The 23,654-nt window shown below is 56.0% G+C and overlaps 1 protein-coding gene across 7 annotated transcripts; it reads right to left on the reverse strand.

Moving 5' to 3' along the window:
* Positions 1-3,620: 3,620 nt before the first annotated feature.
* LTO1 (LTO1 maturation factor of ABCE1) lies at positions 3,621-11,513 on the reverse strand. 7 transcript variants are annotated; one of them, XR_007120887.1, is made up of 6 exons: positions 11,372-11,513; positions 9,962-10,067; positions 8,538-8,608; positions 5,638-5,755; positions 5,211-5,332; positions 3,621-4,715 (listed from the first exon to the last, which is right to left on the reverse strand). XR_007120887.1 is itself a non-coding variant. In XM_047691071.1 (6 exons), the coding sequence occupies exons 1-5, from the start codon at positions 11,419-11,421 to the stop codon at positions 5,264-5,266; spliced, it is 414 nt and encodes a 137-aa protein (XP_047547027.1). In that variant the 5' UTR covers positions 11,422-11,513; the 3' UTR covers positions 3,621-4,715; positions 5,224-5,263. The 7 variants fall into 7 exon arrangements, 6 of the variants coding, with proteins under 6 accessions (XP_047547027.1, XP_047547026.1, XP_047547024.1 ...); XM_047691071.1 differs by having other exon boundaries at positions 5,224-5,332; XM_047691070.1 differs by having other exon boundaries at positions 3,621-4,731; positions 5,224-5,332.
* Between the last annotated feature and the right edge of the window lie 12,141 nt (positions 11,514-23,654).

Raw genomic sequence — 23,654 nt, forward strand, 5'->3', positions numbered from 1 at the left:
TCGCTCCTTCCAGCTCCATCCAAGGTCCTGAGACCTGAGCCAGCTCTCCCCTTCACCCCTGTCTATCCCCTACCCATCATCCCCCCCACCTCTCCCCACTCACCCATGTTCCTCCAGTGTCCACCCACAGGACTACAGGTACTACAAACTACTTCCTGCCTCCCTGCCCCTGAGGGGGCGCTCCCTGCAGGCGCTCCCACCCCTGGTTCTGGAATCATGATCCCTGGGTGTCCCCCACTCCTTGAGGACAGGTGCTCACTGTTCCTTCTCCGTGGCCCCATTCCCAGCCTGGCAGGTGCTCGGAAGTGGGAACGCGAGCACAATGGAGAGGGCAGTAGGCCAGGGCCCACGGGCTAGGCCCAGCTTTGTGAGCTGCAGGGTGGCAGACATCACCTGACCCAGGGGGCGGCGGGCAGACCCCTGCATCATGAGGACTCAGCACTGAGCTGGAAGGCGAGTCAGGTCTGCAGAGGTAGGCACTGCCAGGCTCCTAGGGGCCACAGCCCCAGCCCCGGCATCAGGCTCCCAGAACTCATCTGAGCCCGGGGCCCCAGGGGCTCCTGGAAGCCTCACTGCCTGCACATCTTGGCTCTGCAGTTTGCTGGGGAGGACGGTCCCACCATGGGCCACTCCCAGCGGCGGCCAGGGCAGCACTGGCTCCAGAGGGCATACCTGTGCCCGGGGGTGCCGGGGGCCACATGCCGGCAGGCCTCTGCAGCGCACAGGGCTCTGTCATCCCAGGAATGCCTTTGATCAGGAGTTTACGCAGAGAGGCTTCTAATCCGTTTCCCACAGCCCCCTGGCCCGCCCAGGGCCCCCAGCCCTGAGCCACACTGAGGCCCAGGGCAGACAATAGCCCGCGCAGGGTGGGCGGGCAGCTCTGGCCTGGGCCTTGGGGCCCGCATCCCGGGGCATCGTCACTGCCACCGCCACGCAGGGTCGGGGAGAAGAATGCGGAGCCCTCCTGAGGGGGCCTCAGTGAGCCTTGAGCCTCAGAGGAGGCGGGGGCCAGGAACCCTTAACATTTTCAGCTACATCTAGTGGAGACGGGCCAATGTCTCCACACACGGCCTCCCTGCGAGCTGTGCATCCCAGTCCCCAGCCCCCGGCCCCCCGGAGCGTGGCCAGCCCAGCGCTCCTTGCCCTCGTCCCCAGGAGAGTCCCAGCTCACACTCACGGAGCACAAACGCCGGACCCGGCCTTGTGCTCAGGGGCCCACGCAGTGTCTCCCTAAATCCTAAAACCACCTGGTGAGTGGCCCTAGGTTCTCGCGGCTAAAGTCTCCCTCTTCTAGGCCGAGGGCAGCCAACTCTACAGAACGGGGCCGAGCAAGAGGCCACAGCTGGGCTGGCTACAAGGTCTCCGCCCCGCTCAGCCACACCCTGGGGTGAGAAAGACGGTGGAAGGACATGGAGGAGCACAGCCGAGGGCCAGCAAAGCAGGAAGGTGGAGGGTACCTCCTCTAGAAAGCCCTCCCTGCCCACCTTCCCCTTCCCTCATTCTGAACAACCCCTTACATGCTCCCCAAGTGCCTTCAAATCCTTTTCTGACCCCGAGTGGAGAAAAAGCGTGTGAATATGAAATGAAATGTAAACCATTGCCCTCTGCTAGGACAGTTCGGCTTGTACACAGACACTGCCCTTGGTCCCAATGACTCACATTCCAGAACTCGATGACACAGCTCCAGGTGAAACGTTTTCTCTCCTCTAAGTCCTCGGTCAACATTCTTTCCCCGCAGCTGCTCAGGGTGGCTGCTATAGGCTAAACTGCGTCCCCCAAATTCCAACGCTGAATTCCTGAGCCCCGGCACCTCAGGACATCACTGTATCTGGAGACGGGGGTCTTTAGTTTTTGTTTTTTAAAGATTTTATTTGTTTATTTGACAGACAAGAGATCACAAGTAGGCAGAGCAGCAGGCAGTGGGGAGGGGGGGGAAGCAGGCCCCCTGCTGAGCAGGGAGCCCCATGCTTCAGGGCTTGATCCCAGGACCCTGAGACCATGACCTGAGCCAAAGGCAGGGGCTTAACCCACTGAGCCCCCCAGGTGCTCCTGGGGACGGGGTCTTTAAAGAGGTGATCGAGATAACATGAGGTCATCAAGGTGGGCCCTGATCCAGCATGACCAGGATCCTTACAGGACACAGACATGCACGGAGGGATGACCCCGTGAGGACCCAGGGAGAGCTCAGCCATCCTCACACGAGCAGAGAGGCCTCAGGAGGACCCCGCCCTGCCCACGCCTGGACCTCAGGCTTCAGCCTCCAGGACCAGGGGACGGTACGTTACCTGTTGGGGGACCCTCATCTGTGGTGTCTGTTATGGGGCCCGGGTAGACTAACAGTGGCACAGGATATGCTGGGAATTTCCAACAGGAAGGAGGGAGCAGGCCAAAGCTTTGGGAAACCAGTGTTTTGTTCCATCAGAAAAGAACAAAACCCACGCCGGAGAGCTCCTAAACTCAAGGCCGATCTGGACAAAGGTCAACATCCAAGAGAAGCAGGTGCACAGGATGGGAGCAGGTGTGATGGGGGTGCGGGACGAGCAGGACACCTTGCCTGCGAAGGACGGAAACCCCCAGAACAGCCGTGAGCTAGTGGGACGATCGTCAGCTCACGCAACGTGAAGTCTGAAAGCAGAGCAGCCCACGGGCTGGCTGTCAGCGGCTCAAGCACACCGGGGCCAGGTGCTCTCCAGCACTCCACGACACATGCCCCGCTGCAGCTTCAGCCAGAGCTGGCGGTCAGCTGCCTGTAGTGAGCCCGGGTGTCACCGCCACGGGACAATTTCCACAACAGATCCGCTCTCTCCATAGTGACAGCAGCTTTCCCAGAGGCCCCCAGAAGACTTCTGCCACCATATCCTCAGCTGAGAGCGCCTTGCTCACGCCTGACCCATCCCTGCAGGGGGCATCACCCGGGACAGAACGAAGGAAGTGTCACGATGGCCTTGTGTGCTGTCCCTGGGGTCTGCTGGTGTGACCAAAGGTTCCCAGATGCCGCGTCCAGGCGGGCCCAGGCCAAGTCTGATGTCCAGGGGAGAGCTCTGAAGATCAGCTCCACCCGCCCCCTGCCAGAGGCTGCCCCGAGGCTCACACAAAGCCCTGGAACAGGAGAGGCCGAACTGTGGAGGACAGAGGAGGAGTCTGGGGCAGTTACAGCTGCTGACCGTGGCTGAGCCAGGGTCCTCAAGGAGGAATGAAACCCCCCCGAACGTTCATCACGGGGGACCACCTTCTCACAGCAATCAGGTCTACATGGTTTAATGAGACGCGTGGGGAGAAATGCAACCGGAAGCAACATCCTGGCCCACTCAACGCGCACCTGCCCTCAGACCTGGACCCCAGATACCATGGGAGTAAGAAATGAATTTGCTGGGGCGCCTGGGTGGCTCAGTGGGTTAAAGCCTCTGCCTTCAGCTCAGGTCGTGATCCAGGGTCCTGGGATCGAGCCCCGCATCGGGCTCTCTGCTCAGCAGGGACCCTGCTTCCTCCTCTCTTCTCTGCCTGCCTCTCTGCCTACTTGTCATCTCTGTCTGTCAAATAAATAAATAAAATCTTTAAAAAAAAAAAAAAGAAAGAAATGAATTTGCTGGATGTCACGTTATTAAATGCTCCCAGACAGATTTTTGCTTTAAAATGGGCTATTTATTTTTCTCTCCACTTATCACCACAACAGAGAACTTAGAAAACACAACCACCCACCAAGGAAAACCACCACAGTTGCCCCACCCCACCCCCTGGCCCATCCCACTGGCGAGGGACACCCGCAGCTGGCCTTTGTGGCCACAGGACCCGGCCAGGGGTCAGGCACTGTCTACAGCCGTAAGCACACCAGCTCTCAGGAACTCAGCGGGGACCGAGTCGAGGGCCATGGCCAGGGACGCACATGCCAGCATGGCAGGATCAAGCCCCAGTCTCTTCCTCGGCGCACTGGCCAGGGGAACCGAAGGAGAGGGAAACAAACACCCACCCCCGCTCCTGCGGGGGCCCCAGCCTGGAGTCTCCGGCACATGCTCAGGACCACCAGCTTGTCCGGCAAAGCAGCAATCGCTGGAATGTTCCAGAATGATGTTAAAAACTGGAACAGATTCATGGTTACCCCTTTATTCACCTCATGCCTGACTTTCAGACACGCTGCCTCAGAGAGAAGCAGGCGGACCTGCCAGCAATGTTGAGGGCGTCCCCCGGAGGGCATGGGCCGGGGAGAGGGACACCCCAGAACCACTGACGGAACCCCCGTCCCCCCCCCACCCATACCTCCCCTGGATACAGATGCTTGCGAAGTGCGGGCAGAGACGAGAGAAGTTGCGTCACAGGGGAAACGCAGTGTTCTCAACGCAAGGCTCCCCCAGTCTGCAGAGACCACAGCAGCCCAACCTTCCGTCGTGAGCCTACAGTACAGCCCCCTTAACTGTCTTAATGCTGCAGACACCGGCCCCATCTGGAGACAGTGCAAAGAGCGTGTCTGGGCTCCCTCTGAAGCCCCTCTCGGCCAGAGGCCGTGTCAGCGGGCCACAGGGACTCCCCGTGGCTCCATGGACCGCAGTGGGGACCCGCACACCCTGGGCCTGGGAGCAGCCGCCCACTCCATGGCTGTGACCGTGCGTTCCAGAGCAGGCAGAGCAAGCTGCGGTGACAGGCGGGCGCGGGATCGGAGTCCGAGCTCTGCTGCCGATGCCCTTGCACCGGGCGGTCCCCGCGGGTCTCGGTTTCCTCATCTGTAAAGTGGGAACACTGGAGGGATTACACAGAACAGGGAAGCCCATCACCCAGCGCCGGCACATCCTCGGGGTCCACCAATGTCAGTCCCAGCACACTGCCCACCACCTCGCCTCACATCAAGCCCACGTTCTCAGTTCCTAAAAAACTGTTCTTCTGAGCTCCGAGTCCAGGCTCGGGGCAGGGGAAATCCTAGCCAGAGCTGCCCCCACTCTAGAACCGGCCAGGCCTGTCCAGCCGAAAGGACCCCGGGCCAGTGACCCTGGAGCGGGAGCGAGTGGCCTCACGAGGGCCCTGGCGGGCGTGCACTCACACTGCACAGCAGACAGGGCCCAACAAAGGCCAGGCCTGTGTGGAGGGGCCGCGGGGGGCACCCAGGCGACACAGGCAGCCCCCAGGGAGGAGGAAGCCCTTTCACCGACCAAACTGGAACCCTCCCCGCAGAACAATGACTACTCCATCATTGTTTTGCCTTGAATCACATTTTTACACACTTAACATACGGACATCTGTTCCTTGAGGTTTCGTCTTTGTTCATCTGTCATCCTCAAAACGAAAGTCCAGAACCTTCCACACTAATTTTAAAGTCTGGCTGAACGTTTAGTAATGAACAAAGCTGAAAACACAGAAGAAAAAAACGTGTACTCTTGTGAAATCTTACTTGTTTCTACTCACAAATTAGAACAAAACCTTCTCTACCTGCAGCTTTCCGTGTCTACACCACCCCCGAAAGTTCTGACGACTGTTCGTTCTCTAGACCGTCTTCAGTTTTCTCACACAGAAACCCAAAAACAACGTGCTTCTGTGGACCATGCGCGGGGACACGCGGCCCCGAGACCACGAGCGACGTGAGTGCCCGGGGCTGCGCGGCGGGCGAGGAGAGAGGCAGGCCGAGCCGAGAGACACATGCAGCGGACAAACCTGTTTAAATTTCCCTCTAATTTTGTCTAAGTCCTCGTGAAGTTTATCGTAAGTGGGGTCATCGTAAGGGAACTTCTGAATCATCCCAAGCAACGACTCTAAGGCCTTCATCTTTTTGCTGTAAAGCACAGAAATAAAAGCTTTTAGTCCTTCGCACACAGCGGGCTCGGCTTACGGGCCGACGACGCTGATCACGTACTTGGAGCAACGATGGGAGAACGGGCTCCTCACTCAGTAATATTTACTCACCCAGCAACGTGCTCCCGCCCACAGCCCGCACTCCGCTGCCCGTACAGAGCTTGCGGCTGTGCTGCGCCCCAGCCAGGGAGCAAGCGACTGAGGCACCCCGCCACGACCTCCTCTAGGTCACGGACGTGGGAAGAGACAAAACCAGGCAAGGAGAGAGCGCTGGGTGGGACACGATCTAGCCCGCTATGGGCCTGGGGCGTTCCGGGACCCAGAAACATCACGCTCACAGCCTTGGGGAGTTCCGCGGCAGGTAGACCAGCAAGCCCCTCCCTCCAAAGGGCAGGACTCAGCGTCCGGTGTCTGGGTCCGGTTCCCTTTCCCAGGAAGGCCAAGCTCTGCGGGGTGGCGAGGTGGCTCCCAGCCCTCCGGCATTTCACTTCTCTGTGACATGCAGACTCAACAGCCACCTCACAGCTCTCGAGAGGAGAAGTGACCTCCGCCAAGCCCAAAACCTAGCCCAGGGCAGGTGTTTAGTGATCGTAAGGTCTCCTCGCTTCCACCGGACCCTGGAGACCGGGGCTCACACCCGGGGCTGGGCGAGACCATTCCCAGATGTGCGCACCTGGGAGATGCATGGCGATCCTGACGGGCACCCCCCCCCCCCGACCACCCGGATGACCGAGATGGGCCACCCGAGCGTCAGAAGGACACCAGGTGTCTGACTAAAGGAAATTCGACAGAACTCTTCCGCAGGATGAATCAAAAGCAACCACCACCTCCTAAGTACCGGCTCGGAACTGCTGTTCTCAGTCACATGCAGAGTCTGCGACGGCAAGTCAGTGAACGGGAATGGCGATGGCCGCCTCTCTAAGCCAACACAAACTGTAAAAGGTCGGAAGGAGTCAATTAAAGCAACGAAGCACTCAGTCTCCGGGGCGATGGAAGGCGGATGCCAGCATGCGGGAAACGGCTGTATTCCAGCGTGATAAAAATACACCCACTTTAAGTCGGCAAGTAGCAACTCCGTCTTCTCTGGTCCGTGAAGCTACTTCGAAACACACCCGGCCCATCCCACCGTCAAAGTCAATGCCCGTCAGCAGGGCGTGCCCGCTCCCGGCTGATCCAACGGCACGGCCGGCGCCAGACCTCAAGCTCAGCCCTGGCCAAGCGCTGGCCCGCACACGGCCCCCACCACCCTGCTGGGGGGCCAGGGGTGGGGAGACAGAGGAGCACCTCCAAGTCCATCAAAAACCCGCAGTCATCTGATGTAAAGCACCACCGCTTAGTCTGAGACACCGTCTGCCATGGCTTCTCCGGCGTTAAAGGCCCCTTATGTCACTGGATGGCGACGCAGATAGGGGTTTTCCCTTCCTCGGAACATAAGGAAGCGGAAGGTCCTCTATGAACCTCTATCGTCACTTAAAAAGCAGCAGTGACACCGAATGCACAACACCGGGGCCCACAGCTCCAGGCGACGGGCTTCTAGGTTGGGTTTCAAGGAGACCCTCGGGCTGCGCTGGTGGGGAGGGGGCGGCAGCAAGGTGCACCGGACAGCCTCCGCCAGTCCCTACCCGCACGGCGCAGGTCCTCCTCCAGCCGAGACAGACGGGTGTGCGGCTTTAAGAAATCAGTGGCCCCGGCTCGGAGGCTGGAGTGAAGCGCCAAGCTCAGCTTCACCTGCCACCCAGTGGCGCCCCAACTTGCCAAACGTGACCTCGACCGCTCTCGCAGTCCTCAGAGGACCATCCCCGCCCCAGGTGCACCTCGACTCCTGTACACGTCTGGTCCACTGCCAGCGACTCGGGCCACCAGAGCGGCCCAGGGGCTCCATCAGGGTAGGGCAGGCCATCCCAGCATCACCCAGTCAGCCACGAGCACCCTCGTCCTCACATTCGAATACGGAAGTGCCCCAATTTGAGAAATTCAAAATATTTCAAGTAAGACAAGTCACTCGGACAGGGGAATGCGACCTTCCCTGCCGTCCTCCACTGTCCTTGGGCCCCTCCAGGGCCAGAAGGCAGCAGGCATCAGAACGAGGCACGGCATTAGCTGAAGCCAACTTTGGGCTCCCAGGAGCGGCGGGACCGCTGAGCCACGCGTGCCTTTGACTTCAGGGCTCGTTCCCAGATTAAGACTGAAGACAGATGTGCAGCAGGGTCCCTGGGGCTTCAGCAGGTGGCGTACAGCGAGAACAGTTTCCAAAGATTAGAAATGACCCAAAAAATAGCTACCACTTACTCAGCACCACCAGGACCCAGACACGTGTCAAACACGCTGCCGTACCTCACTGGCACACCTAGTCGGCCGCGCTAACCCAGCCACAACAGAGTCCCCACTTCCGACCCTGGTACCGAGGCTACCGTACTGTGTTTGTTAGACGCTCCGGGAAAGACGAACGAGAAGACAGAATCCACTTCAACAACCTTCACCAGCAGGGGATCTAAAATCCACTGGTGCTAGGATGCCTGCAGGGAACCGGCAGGCGGCTCCACGAAGGCTTGACAAGTAATAACGCGTGTTCGCCGGACACCGAAAACGAGATCTGCGCAAGGCACAATTTCCTGCAAATATCGGGACCACATTCACGTCTGGTCTATTTTCTCCACGTGACAGATGAGGACACGGAGACACGAACTGCCCGAAGTCAGGGGAAGCTATGGAGCCACACTCCTGCTCCACACAATGAAAAAGGACGCGGTCTTAGACCCTACCTGTCTTTCTCTGCGGCACAGTCGTGCAAGAGGCATCTCCAAGCGAAAGCGAAGCCTTGATAGCACCCAATCTGTGAATTCACAAAAAAGTGAAGACGGAAATTAATAAGCAAGAAGCTACATTCTATCTAACTGTCGCACTCTCCAAACTAAAGGTGGGGGCCCAGGGCAGTGGTGCTTCTCATGCTGCGGTTCTGGAAGCACGTGCTGGGCATCACACCCCGGAAGTCAGGTGGCCAAGCCTTCAGTGGGGCGATGGCCTCCCTGAAGGTCCCCTGGCTCCGCCCCCGGGTCTCATGCCCCGTGGGGTCCCCTCTAACCGCAGCTGTAGCCAGCAGAACACAGAAGAGGCACAGCTTCTGAATTTAGGAGTAGCAAACATCACCCCTGCCATCGCTGGCCTGTGTCACGGCCGCTCCAGCAGCCCTGCGGGGGTGCACGCGGCAAGAGCAGTGGTGAGAGTGAACGGTGTCCGGAGTGGCTCTCCCAGCCGCAGGCGAGCCTTCGCATGGCCGCAGGCCTGCCTCCTGCCCTGGCGGTGCGGAGCCAGAAGCACCCAGTCCAGTGTCTACTGTCAGAGTCGCCCGCAGCAGACATCTACCGCAGTCCTGAGGGCCCCCCAGGCTCTGCCGTTCAGAGCCGGTCTTCCGGAGTGAGGGCCCATCGAGAGGGAAGGGAAGAACGACCACGGACTCCGGAGGACTTCGGTGGGAAGGGGTGACCCAGGGCAAGGATTCAGGAAGCGGAAGCACCGTGATCCGCCGGCGCGAGCTGAGATGGCCGAGGACCAGCTCTCTCGTCCCCCAGACCACACCACCTTCTCTGTAGCAGGCACACCTCAGAGAGGCGGGTGCGGTTCCAGACCGACTGCCAACAGATGCACTGCTTGGCTTCCCGGCGCACGGGAAAGTTACGGTTGCGCCACACTGTACTCTACTCGGCGAGACGGCCCTGGGTCTGCAGAACACTGCGCGTACCTTCAGCAGAAAATACTTTATGGCTAAAAAGCACGGACCATCATCCGACGCTCAGCAAGCCGTCACCACGGGTCCCACATCACAGAAACAAATATAATAATCCTAACGAGAAGGTCTGGAGCAACACAAGAGTCAGCGAGGTGTGACACAGAGACGAGTGAGCAAATGCTGCTGGAAACACGGTGCCGACGGGCCTGCCTGGCAGAGGCGCACAGACTTTCCACCTGACAACCTCAGGCTACCTGCGGAGCTGGGGCGAGCTGTGCGGGCGCAGCAACACGCCCTGTCCGTCTGGGTGAAGGACGCTGCCCCAGCTACACTGTCCAGTCCGCGGCCGTTCCGAGAGGCCGGAACGCCTGGCTCTGCCACACTGACCGTCGCCGGAAATTATAAACTATGAGTGAAGAAGATTCATTTCTAAAAATTGGGGGGGAGGGTCCCACTTACCTCAGATCCAATTCTGGCTCCATGCAACGTGCCATACTGTCTTCCTTCGATTATACCCAAACTGTTGCCTTCTTCGTAGCCTTCCTGGTAGCCTTCCCCGTGAAACCTGTGATGGAGAGGCAAACAGGAGAAAGACTGTTTTTCCTGGAAGAAATTTTCTCTCCCACAGATCCCAGACTCAGCAAGACGAGACACAGTATAGAAGAAACCGCACTGAATGTAAGTCAGAAAACGGAGGTCACGACCCCAGCTCTACCCGCTGGAAGCCCGATCTGCCTCTTCTACAGCGAGGGGGCGGGGGGGGGGGGGGGAGTGGGAGCCAAATTCATGAATCCCACACCTGGGAGGACACCAGAAACACAGGGAAGTTTTAGAGACACAAATTCGAGGGCTGGGCCCCCGACACCCAGTGAGGAGGAAGGCCCGGGAGCACTTTCTGAAACCTCCTAGGAGAGTCCCGTGTGCAGCCAGGCCAGGGAGCCAGCGCTCTGTGAGTGCGACCTGCACAACAAGAAGTGCTTCCCAACACGGTGCCACCCACGCGGCCTTCCATCTCAGCTCTGTACCCGGGAAGGGAGAAACGCCACCGGATCACGACAAAGTACACGCAGGCAGCGGTGCCCGGCATACAGGAACGGCTCGGGCTCTGCGGGCCCAACAGGGGACGTGGGACCATCTTAACCTGAAGTCACCACAAACAGAAGAAGTGGGACGGCGCCCCGCGCGCAGTGAGGCCGTGTGCGCTCCCACTCACTGGCGATGCGCCCCGGGGAGTGATCCTGCCTCCCCGTCTGTACAACACGCTGCATCACAGACCCTGACTCACAGCGCTAGCACCGTCTACCGAGCTCGCTGATGGGCTCACACAAAGCTCGAAATAAATGTCAGCGGCTGGCGGTTAAACGCTCGCTCTCTTCCACGACTGAGACCTATTGATGTGTCAAGTGGGCCGGGCACTGGAGGGGGGGTCCCCACCGTCACAGCCCCGGGCACTCCCCAGGGGCCCCGGAGGCAGGGGGATGGCGTCTGACACATTTATCAGCATGTCCGTGAATGCGGCCGTATGTCCCGCCACGAAGGAACAAGGAAAAGGGGCAGCGCCCAGATGGCAAAGGTCCGTCCCACCCAAGTACGGGGCGTCCCCGGAGGAAGGCGGGCATCAGGCCGAGCAGATGCTCGGGGCCGCCCTGGACCGGGAGGCGGGTCTGGGGGAAGCAGCTGGGCACGTGCCGCGCCGCCGAGGAGGAGGAGGAGGAGAAGAAAGCAGCGGCTCCGGCACTTCGGCCCCACACGCGTCCGTGCCCGCCGGCGGCCCAGGGCGCCCCCCACCCGACGCCCGCTCCCGCGTCGCACCAGGTCCGCGCTGCCTCCGCAACCGAAGAAAGACGCCGGCCCGGCCCCGCCACCCACCTTTCGTCCGCCATCACGATGGCGTCGAACATGTCTTGACTCCCCGCCATGGCGGCTCCCGGCCCGGCTCGGCCCGGCTCGCCCTGCCCCTCGGGCTCCGCCGCCCCGCACGGCCGCCGCCCCCCGCGAGGCCGGAGCTCCCACTCACCGCTTCTGCGGAGGCGAGGCCACTTCCGGGGGGCGGCGGCGCGGGGCAGGCCGGGTAAAGACGGCGCGCCGGAGGGCCCAGCCGGCGCCGCGGAGGCCCGGACGCATGCGCGCCGGGGGCGGGGCCCGCGAAGTCGAGACATCTTTGCCCAAAAAAAGGGTTGAAATTCTAGGTGGGACGTCCAGGTGAGCGTGCAGGAGCCGTCCTTTCACAGGAAGAGCCCGGAGGAAATCAGGAAGGGAAAACCGATATATTTCACTAAGTGCAAATGTAAACTCGCGCATGCCCAAAGTGGGGATAACATTAAAAGGCCAGGAACAATCTGGAGGTGTGTTTGTCCTAAATATCACAACTAAGGCAATAATGTGTGTGGTTTATAGAGAACTTGCTAAAAAGGATAAGCAATGAGTGCATCCTAACAGGGGCGAAGAGATGGGCCAAAGTTTGGAGTGCGGAATTCACGGTCAGGCGGGCAGAGTGGAGAAAGGGGTGTGTGTGCCGGTGACCTTGGAACTTCACCTCCGGGACGTCCTCCCACGTTCGCTGCAGCACCCACTGCACGTACGCCCCGCGGACTCCAGCAGCGCCCAACACGATGTAGGAGGCGAAAGGAAGGTCATGGAAAATGCTCCTGGTGTTCAAGGGAAGAAAGTCTATGTATCCTCCCAGTCCAACCGCATCACACAATTACTCTTTTAAAAAGAATGAAAGTACCCCAAAATGTCCACAGTGACTAGATCTAGATTTTGGAATTACATTAATTTTTAAATGTCCTCTTTTATATGTTTTCTGAGTGGTCCATGTTTTATGATCCTTAGGAGCATAAAAAAGCCCCAGAAGACATTTTTTTCCCCCCACAAGATGAAATTAAATAGACTTTGTATATTTTGTTCGTTAAATATCTTTTCGTTTTTAGGTCGGGTTTTTTTTTTTTTTCTTTTTTCATCAGCAGATGAAATCACAAAGCATTTGGGATGTAGGCAAACGGGAAAACAAGCAAACAAATCCACTTTCCCACCCTCTGGCCACCAATTAATTTTTTTTAAAGATCTGGTATATTTCTTTTAAAAAAGATTATTTATTAGAGAGAGAGTGCATGAGAGAGCACATGCATGCAGGGGTGGGGCAGAGGGAGAAGGAGAGAATCCCAAGCCGACTCAGTGCTCAGCACAGAGCGGATGTAGGGCTCCATCCCAGGACCCCCAGACTATGACATGAGCTGAAACCAAGAGAGCCCAATGCTTAACACTGCACACCCAGGTGTCTGCCACCAGTTAATTTTTGCTAATCTTGTTACATTTTTTCCCTTTGCATTTTCTCACAAAAATAATCATATATGTACAATTTTATACCCTTACCCCCACCTACTAATGAGTTAATGAAAGTTAACATTATATTACAAAAATGTCCCAAGTAAGGGAATGGTTCTCTCGTTATTACATATATAAAATAGATTTTTTTTAACATAAACCTCATCGGTTGAAAGAAAATGAAACAAGCTATTTCTTTCGGCATGGGAGTTAGTATGTGGTGGATAAACAGGACAGTACAGGATAAAACCCTTGGATATAAAGATATATACAGGGGCGCCTGGGTGGCTCAGTTGGTTAAGTATCTGCCTTCACTCAGGTCATGATCCCAGGGTCCTAGAATGAGCCCTGAGTCTGGTTCCCTGCTCAGCAGGGAGACTGTTCCTCCCTCCCACTTGTGCTCTCACTCTATCAAATAAATAAATAAAATCTTAAAAAAAAATAAAGATGTATATAGAAGAGTAGAGTCTTAATTTCAAACCTTAAATAGCTGCAGAATTTTGAAAGATTACATGTGCTACAAAAACCAACAGTATTGATTCAAACTATTGTGTCAAAAATAAAGCTTTGGTGAGATCTTCCCCCAATGTGTTCCATGGTTATGTTCCTAAAATACTACCTTGAACCCAGATTGTTTTAACATTGAAGGGTAAAAGATTCGCTGCGTTATCTTGGATTTTTCAATACTTGTTCACAAATTGCTTCCTTTTCAAATAGGCATCAGACTTTTAAAAAGAGGGACTCCAAGGTAGGAAAAAGGAATTTCAACAAACAAATATAATTTATTTCAAAAATCCTTAAATAAGTTTCAAATTCTGTGTCCTTTTTAGCAAATGAATACATTGAAAAGTAGGTAGAAAAGCTCTGAATTAGTATTTCTCCTTATTATCTTAGTTTTTTGAGAAAATGTTCTGATATTTGCTTGTGTAGAGATCTAAGGAACTGGAATTCCGGCATTTAATTGAGTAGAATTAAGAAATGATAAATATGTATAGGTATAATGAAGCCAAAAAGGTTTTTCAAAGGTATAGAGCTTTCTACGTTTCCATGTTTAGGATCTCTGAAGGCTGCCTTAATTGTACTTACTCTAATGACTTCAATACACTATTAAATATTTAATTGATAAAAAAGGTAAAAAGGGGATGATAGAATCAGCTCCTGGAAATCAACCATATCAAATAGAATACACTTCAAAAACATGTAATGTTTCATGTATTCTTGTTCAAGTTCAAAGAGAACCAAATTGACATAACTCAAGTGAAAAACAAAATTCCTCAAAGTTCATTGGGAAATATTCACTTATGGAATTGATCTTTTTCTTTTTTTAATTTTACATGCATCTGCCGCCAAATACTCAGCAGCCTGCAAAACGAAACAAACCTGAACCTGTCGATCTACACTGCCAACCCAGAATCACACCATTTTATTAGCGAGATAAAACCAAAATGTGCCGTTTGTTCCTGTGGTGGTTAAAGAAAACTGCGGGTCTCTCAAAATTTAAACATATTCAATATATGTTTAAAAATAATCTGCAAGGGGGGCGCCTGGGTGGCTCAGTGGGTTAAAGCCTCTGCCTTCTGCTCAGGTCATGATCCCAGGGTCCTGGGATCCAGCCCCGCATCGGGCTCTCTGCTCGACGGGGAGCCTGCTTCCTCCTCCCTCTCTGCCTACTTGTGATCTCCATCTGTCAAATAAATAGATAAAATCTTTAAAAAATAGTAATAATAATCTGCAAGGGTAGGGCCCTATCCTGTCACAGATTAATTCTGTCCTTAGCTACAGAGCTGGAGGGCTCATTTCTGGCTAATGGACTGATGAGATTATAAGTAATCTTTCTTCTCCTGTAGGTGTTTCTGTGTTTGATTTTTTCCTTTAATCATGGAGGAAAAATGCCTTTCATAATCAGAAGGGGAAAAAAAAGAAGTGATTTCAAATTCTTAAAAGGAAGTCATTAGATGACAACTTACTTCCAGGAAATAACTCTTCCTCTTAGTCTGTATTCACCAAAAATAAATGACAACACAACTGGGGGAAAAAAAAAAAAAGAGGCATCTGGGGGCTTTAACATCCCAGTGTGACTCCCTGGGAAGGGAGAGAATCCAAGGATTGGGTCCCTTGCAGACTCTGAGGCTAATTCCCCTCCATTCCCTCCCCAAAGTGGAGCTCTGGGAGCCTGCAAAGAAGGGCTACTTTCTTTTTTTTCTCTTCCTTTTTAATCCACCATTTTAATTAAGTTTTCTTTATTTCCAATATAGTTAACATACGGTATAATATTAGTTTCAGGTGCACCATATAGAAATTCAACACTTGCCTACATCATCCCACACCATGTCCCATGCTCATCACAACAGGTGCTCTCCTTCGTCCCCATGACCTACTGCCTGCCTCCCCCCACCCACCTCCCCTCTGGTTACTGTCAGTGTGTTCTCTGTGGTTAAGATTCAGTTTCTTTGTCTCTCTTCTTCTTCTTCTTCTTTTTTTTTTTTTCTCATTTGTTTTGTTTCTTAAATTCCACATATGAGGGGCTCCTGGGTGGCTCAGTGGGTTGAAGCCTCTGCCTTCGGCTCAGGTCATGATCCCAGGGTCCTGGGTTCGAGCCCCGCATCGGGCTCTCTGCTCAGCGGGGAGACTGCTTCCCCCTCTCTCTGCCTGCCTCTCTGCCTACTTGTGATCTGTCTGTCAAATAAATAAATAAAATCTTAAAAAAAAAAAAGAAAGAAAAGAAAACACTTAAAAAAAAATTCCACATATGAGTGACGTCCTATATGGGGCACCTGCGTGGCTCCTGTCGTGATCTCAGGGTCCTGGGTTGGACCCCTGCATGGGGCTCTCTGCTCGGCGGGCAATCTGCTTCTCCCTCTCCCGCTGTGCTCTCTCTTTCTCTCTCTCTCAAATAAGTAAATAAAACCTTTTTTAAAAATGAGTGAGATCCTATAGTACTCGTCTGTCTCTGACTTACTTCACTTTGCCTAATACTCTCTAGCTCCATCCTCATCGTTGCAAAAGGGAAGGTCTCTTTTTAATATTTTATTTCATTTTTGTTTATTAATTTGAGAGAAAGAGTGAGTGAGTGAGAGAGCACGGGAGCAGGGGCGGAGGGAGAGGGAGAAGCAGATTCCCTGCTGAGCGGGGAGCTCTACATGAGCTCAGTGAGGATCCCAGGATCATGGCCTGAGCCAAAGGCCAACGCTTAACTGACCGAGCCCCCCACGGCCCTGCAAACGGCAATAGTTCGTTCTTTCTTATGGCTCAGTAATATTCCTTTGCGTATATACACCACCTCTTCTTTATCCATTCATCAATCAGCGGACACTGGGGCTGCTTCCGTAGCTTGGCTGTTGTAGATAGCGGGGCTATAAGCGTTGGGTTGCATACGTCCCTTTGAATTGGCATTTTCCTATTTGGGGGTAAACACCCAGGAGTGCGATTGCTGGATCACAGGGCAGTTGTATTTGTAGCTTCTGGAGCAGGAAGCTCCGGATGTTAACAGGATGTTATCCAGTGCTCCTTCCTGGGGGGGCCACTTTCTACCTGCCCACTCGGGAATCTCTTGGAGCCAAATGACGGGAGACCTGCAGTGGGGACTGGGGGTCTGGCGTTGTGACCAGTGACCAAGAGACCTCTCAGAGCCCTCACACCCACAGAAGGGCCCCGGCCAACAGGGACCAGCCTCCAACCCTGGGACAGCTCTGAGATTTGGGTCAGAACTGGTGACCCCTAGTTCCTCCCCCGCCCCACCCAAGCTTTTAATCACGCCAGCATCCCGACGGCCCTGGGACCCACAGGGACACAGCCAGGGCTTCCAAGTGCAAGAAGGAGAAAAGAGGAGTCTGGGCAGGGAGGCCGCACCAGAATTCCTTAAAGCTGCGTGGGTCTCAGGGGAGTTCTATGCTTATGCAGAAGCAGAGACTATGGTGAGGGGGGTAGCACAGAGACCTGGTAATGGTCCTTTCACCAAGAGGGGACCAACTGCTCCCGCACACCCTTGTGCTCCCTTGGGCTTGGCTGTACTGCAGTCCCAAACACACAACCCAACGTCTTCGTGGCCTCTGCCAGGAAGGGCTCATTCCCACTAACACAGAGTCCAGTATGGGCTGGGAGGGTTCGGCGTGGCGGGGGGGGGGGTCTCCAAAACCGTGAGTTTCAAGGTAAATACAGTTCTAAAAGAAACTATGAAAGTTTGAAGAGGAGCAGACGACACACTTGCAAAGCTCACTTTGCAAAGGCCCCATAACAGAGTGGACGCCCTGTGGATGGTGGCAGGTGGCTGGGAAGGGGCGCCCAGGGCCAGAGGAGGGAGGAAGGGCCAGAGCCCAGCGGGGCTGTTTGCCTGGCATGTTTGATCACGGTGTGTGGGGTCATCCCCGTAGAGGGTGGCCTTCCACGGTGGCCCCTCGGAGAGGGAGTGGTCCTGTTGAGGCTGCGTGAGGCGGTGAAGGCAGGACCCAGCCCTGACCCCCCCCCCCAACCTGCTGTCACTGGAGAGGACCCGTGAGGGCTCATGAACCCCTAGCAGAGGCTGTAGAGGGTCTCTGCGGTGTGACACACCCCTTCCTTTCTTCAGAGGGGCCCCAGCTCTGGTCTTCCAGTGTCTGTCTTCCCAGGGCTGTGGCCTTTTCTGGCCCCAGCACCCCTCTCTGGGCTTTCCCTCCCCTCTGCCCCTCCTGGCGTCCCCCATTCTTCCCCTGCCTGGGAGAGATCCCTCATTTCCCACCTCTGTGGAACAGATATTCCTGCTTTGACACTTCCTTCTCCTGGCCTGACTACCGGCCTCCCAGCAGGGCGGTGACATCAGAAGGCAAGGCTGGGGCTCCCTGTAAGCCTTGGGTGGGGGAGGGGAGACACCTAGTGTAGGGTCTGCAACAGGAAAGGCCAACCTCCTTTTCCCATTTCTCCTCTGCTCAGCGTGTGGTGCTGCCAGAGGAAACCAGCTTTTCTGGGCCTCAGTGGAATTCACCTCCCCCCACCCCGGGGCTCAGTGTGCTCATCTGTAATATGGGAGGAATACAGGTACGCACCGGCAGGGTTGGTAAGAGAATGTGTGCCTGGCCGCCGGAGGTGCACAAACATGTTAGTAACTATTGGCAACACGATAACTTCCTGGTGTATATCTAATGGTGGGGCGCGGAAGGGGAGGAGCCTTCCCCTCCCTTCGGAGGGCTCCTGCGGTCCAGCATCCGAGGTGACTCCGGCCGGGGGTCGGCAGGAGGCGGAGACCGTGCCAGGGCACCCGCCACTGGGAGGCGCCGTTGCGCCTCCGGCCGCTCCTCCCAGCGCGCTCCTGACCACCTGCCGCCAGGGCCGGGGCGGGGGGGGGGGCGGGGGGGGGGATCCCTCCTCGCGGCGGGACCTTTCTTATCCCGGACGGACTTCCATTCCCCCAGCCAGGCTGCAATAACGATAAGGACCCGCTCATCTGTGTGTCAGACCCCTTCTCAGGTGATCACCTGTAATTCTCTTTTTTAAAATTTTTTTATATATTCATTTTATTTACCTATTTATTTGACAGACAGAGATCACAAGTAGGCAGAGATGCAGGCAGAGAGAGAGGGGGAAGCAGGCTCCGCGCTGAGCAGAGAGCCCGATGTGGGGCTCGATCCCAGGACCCTGGGATCATGACCTGAGCCGAAGGCAGAGGCTTGACTCACTGAGCCACCCAGGCACCCCTATCACCTGTAATTCTTAAAAACGCCCCTTGGAGCCAGATGTTATCAGTGATACTCAGGGGGGACGCTGAGACTGGGGGTGGGGGGCTACTTGGCTTCTGACAGACCGATGTTAAAGCCCTCCCAGGGTTGGCCACCCCAGATCACAGGCCTCCCTCCATTACCACCTGCCCCAGCCTCTACCCACCCAGCCCCCATGAGAGCAGGCAGGGCCTGGCCCACTGCCCGTGTCCAGCTCTGAGGCCACAGATCGCATATGGAGGACACATGCCCAGGGCCAACCGACATCACCAGCTCTGATGGAGGACCACGATCATGGAACCTGCGTCCCAGGTCTCCCAGGAAGGGTTTTCCCCCATCCGCCTGCTTTGGTCTGGGCCCAGCCACCCAAAGCTCTCAGACTCCTCACGGAGGACTGGTGTTGGATCCAGGCTTCACCTGGGCCTGGGCTCCTCCCCTCTCACTCCACCTGGGGCCCAAGAGCCAGAGGGCAGGGCAGCTGACAAGAAAAGAGGTGACCCCCAGCCTCCCTTGGGGCTCTCCCACACCCACCTGCCAGGGCCCCAGCAGTGCCGGCCCGGTGTCAGTGGGGGAGGGGGGTGAAACCCCAGCCTGGCGCCCTCCCCATCAGCTCCCAGTCTTCCCTACAGTAAACTCAGTTAAGGTGGTTTTGAGGCCTGACTGCTCTAGTGTGCGTTAAAGTTAGTCCCTGGATAATTGACTGTGCAATCCAGAAGCGTCTGGAAAGATTTGTAGAGTGCATACTCTTTCCAACAAAGCAACCCTACTCATGTCTTCCCTCTGTCGTGGGTTGAATGGTGCCCCCCAAAAGATGTGTCCAAGTCTTCACCCCCAGAACCAGAGAACGTGACCTTGGTTGGGAAACGTATCTTTGCAGAAGTAAAGCTCTCGAGACGAGATCATCCCGCATTACCTACCTGGGCCCTCCAACCAGTGACCTGTGTCATGTTATAAAACAGAAAAGCAGACACACAGAGGGGCCACATGAAGATGGAGGCGGACACTGGAGGGGCGCAGCCACAGCCCAGGGATGCCTAGGCCCCCCAGAAGCTGGAGGAGGCAGGAAGGACCCTTCCCCAGTGCCTCCGGAGGGAGTGAGACCCACTCACACCTTGATTTTGGACTTCTGGCCTCCAGACGGAGAGAATAAATTTTTCTTGTTCTAAGCTTCCTGCTTCTTTGTAATTTGTGATGGGAGCTTTAGGAAATGAATGCAGGATGTTTGAGGAGTGCTGCTGGGAAGAGGGGACTGAGCGGCGACCCAGAGCCTCGGCCAGGCCAGGCCAGGCCAGGCCAAGGTGCAGAGCACCCTGTCCTCTGCGGCTGGGATTCTGTGCCAGTCGAGGCAGGCTAGCTTAGCCGGAGTGGCTGGGAAAGACTGGATCAAAGAGACAGGCAGGACAGGCAGAATGGATCCCGGCCGTGGGGACTGAAGATTCCACAGTGAGTGGTCGACATGGAGAAGCTGGAAGGAGGCCAGAGAGTGGAGCGGAGGCCGGAAGATCGATAAGGGAGGCAGGAGACAAGGACAGTGAGGGCAGAGGGGTGCAGAGGGGAGTGTGGGGTGCCTGGAACCACAGAGGCACGCAAGTGTGTGGCAATACACAAGCAGCCCTGACAGGGGACAGGGACGGGGACAGGGATGGGGTGGGCAGGAGGGACTTCATCTCTGCCCATAGCTGGCTTTTTCACAAGGAGAGTAACTCAAGCATAGTCTGATTAAATACACACCCCTTGAAAAGGAACCTCACGCAGAACCCAAGGACGCCCATTCAGCAGGCCGGAAGGTGGAGGCCCCCAGAGGGCCAAGGGTTCTGCGGCTGGTGTGAGAGCTGGGGCCGGCAGGGACTCCTCCCGGGCTGCCCCTTGCCCCAGGTGCCCATGAACCCCTCCTGCCACAGGGAGTGCACCCCACCCACGTGGCCTGGGGGACTCCGGCGATGTGTCTCCCATTCCATGCTACACCCCACGGCAGATGGAGCTTCCCAGCGACCGGCATCCCTGTGCTGGGCAACCCCCATGACCCCCGTGGCCTGCGGAATGAAGCCCATCTTCTCCATCTGGCCAGAAGGAGCCTGCCTTGCCGGGGTGCCCCCCGCCCCTGCTCCGCCAGCGAACGGAGCCCTCCGGGAGACAGGGACACGGAGCCAGCTCCCCAGGGCACTCACGCTCCCCTGGGGACTTGCAACTCTCCTGCCAACAAACCAGGCAGGGCACCCACTCTTTCCACAGCCTTCCATGAGCCCAAGGGGATGCAGGCTCAAACTCTCTCTTCTCGTCACCAGCAGACCATCTGGAGACAGACAGGAGTTTGCTGAGAGGCCGTGCCTGAAGTCCCAACACACATCTGTCGTCTCAGGTCCGGAGGCTGGAAGTCCGCAGTCTGGCTGCCCCGAAGGGAGGCCTCTCTCCTTGGCTTGTAGCAGATGGGTCTTGTCTGGGTGTCCCGGTCCTTCCTCCCTTCTTAAGAGGACATGTGTCCTGGTGAACTCATGGTACCTTCATCACCCCTTGAAAGGCCCCATCTCCAAAGATGGTCATGTTCTGGGGTGCTGGGGGATGAAGGGAGGGAAGAGGAAGGAGAAAGCGGTTGAACTCTGTCTCCGTCCACAGACCAGACCCGCCCGAAGGAAGGAGAAACAGCTGTTCTCAGGTGGAGGGAGAGCGAGGAGAACGTGTTGCCGCCACCCTGCCTCTCAAGAATGGGAACCAAAGTTCTCCGAAGAGGAAGAAATTACAACAGGGAAGGGCTTGGAACCTTGGGAAGGAACGAACAGCACCGGACTGGGAAAACCCAGGGCAAATCTGTTAGACGACATTTCTCATGAGCGTTTTCAAGTCATATTTGACCGTTGAGGCAAAATTGTCCTATGTGATGGGATGTTTAATATAGCTGTCTGTCGCTCCGTCTTTCTCCCTCTGTTCCCAGTTGCAAAAGATTCCCCTTCTCTCCTCTCCCCATCCACAGCTGAGACTCCCTTCCCATCACCTTGACGGTGCCCCGAACCCCAGGCAGCGGCCACGGCTCTCCTGCCCTCTGTAAATGGATGACCAGTTTCTGGGTCCAGGGAGGCCTTGTGCCCACCACCCCCTTCTACTTCTCCATCTTTTGGATCATTTCCAGGTAGCGTTTCCTGATCCAGAGGAGGGAAACTCGCCCAGTTTAGCGCACTGGATGGTGAATCCACAGACGTAGGCATTTCGGGAGAATTCTGTCCCTTGGGGCTTTCCTCTGGGGAAGCACCCTTGCTCTCAACCCCTGGGCTTCCCTGGGCTGACTCCTGCCAGAATGGAGGGGGTGACCCCAGGCTGGCCAATCAGAGCAACTCGGCCCCTGGCTGCGCAGATCCGGTGGAGCATTAACTCGAGGCAGGGGAGGGTTCTGGGACACCTGTAGGAGTTGTGGGTGGGAAAGGACCGTCTGCCGCCCCCGCCAAGGCTGCAAGAGGATGGCAGAGAAGCCGCAGCTGCTGGGGACCATGTGTCATTTCGAGGGGAGAAGATGCAAAGAGAGACACTGGGGCTGTCCTGCCACCCCCAGCCCCACAGCATGCCCGAAGCCAGGCACACCTGGCCTTGTAGGAAGGTGAACCAATCCCCCCACACTCCCACCCCCGCACACAGGGTAACAGCCTTGAGGCAGCGTAAGGATTCTCAGTCACAGATGGATAAACAGCCCAAAGAAAGAATTCTTTTGCATTTTGCTTCTGGGACTCTCCCCTGGACAGGCTTAACCAAATGAGTCTCTTCCTGCCCCTGGTACTTTCTCCTTATTTGACCCCACGTCGGTGCTGTGGATCTAAAGCCAGGGCAGCCAGACAAAATAGAGGACACCCGGTTAAGTCTGATGTTCAGATGAATAATAAATAATTTCCGGAGCATAAGTATATCTCATATTTCATGGGATATACTTCTACTAAAAAGTGTGCTGCTTCTCCTAAATTCTAATGTAACGTGGCTGTCGTGTTTCTATTTGCTAGACTTGACAACCTTCGAAGGCGCGGGGGGAGATCCAGCAAGAGGGCAAGCCCACCTTCCTGTGAGGAGTAGAGGCCAGTCAATGGGGTGAATGCAAGGTCCAGCCTTGAAGACTCTTCCCCGTCTCCTGCCAGAGGACCCACGTCAGCCACAGAAACGGCCATCCCAGCTTTTTGGCTGCCAGGTCAAATGAAAACATGACCTAGAGTGAAAAAGAATTAGCCATCAACACTCTAGTGTGAATTAGTTCACAAAGATGTGCATCTACTCATTACTATGGGCTGTGCTGTGGGGAGGACACTCCACTTCATTTTCCCCTGAAGTGTTTGTCTCCAGGGCACAGAAGATCACATGTAAACAGGCGTCCCATGGCTGTCGACCTGGGCTCCACGTGTGAGTCACTGGGGAGTGTCACAAAATCTTCGATGTCCAGGCCGCATCCAGTCCAATTAGATCTCATCTCCCGGGACCGCATTTTTCCCTAGGTGTCTCCACCGTGCAACCAAATGTAAGAACCAGTGGAAATAACTATTCCCAGCCACAAGTTCTAGTGCTGGTGAGGGCTGCCTTCTGGGAGCCCACTCTGTCCCAACCATCTGGCAGACAGAATTCCATGCGACTCTCCCCACAGTCGCTCAGTGCACACCTTGTTCAGCTCACCATCCGCACGAGGACACAGACTCACAGAGTGACTCACTTACTCAAGGCAGCACAGTTAACAGGGGTGGGGGGATCCACTGCCTGACCCCACAGCCCTCCCGCCATACTGCTTCCACGCTACGCACCTTGGGGTATGTGCCTTCCTTCTGCGGTCCTGGAGTCCCTCACCTGGGCAAGGGCTAGAGGACGCCAGTCAGCATGTGTCGCTCACCCCGCACTGCCACCTGGGGTGGGAGTAGGGGGGAGGGGTCAGCTCTGGGCACGTCTGCGGCAGTGGGGGTGCGTGCCGTATAGAGTGGGGAGTCCTTGTGGGGGGGGGCGTGGGAGGCACCTCACGAAATGGCCTCGAGAGACTAACTTTGATCTTTGGCGGACTACCAGCCAAACAGAGCACCCAGTAACTCCCAGCCGAGGGGTGAACTGGACCCTTGCCCACACCAGGTACAGAGCGGTGGCTCCACGCCTCACCGCCCTCTCCATCCTGCCCCCATTTTACAGGT

This window comes from Lutra lutra, chromosome 10 (assembly GCF_902655055.1).
Source record: "Lutra lutra chromosome 10, mLutLut1.2, whole genome shotgun sequence".
In the NCBI taxonomy this organism is placed as follows: Eukaryota; Metazoa; Chordata; class Mammalia; order Carnivora; family Mustelidae; genus Lutra; species Lutra lutra.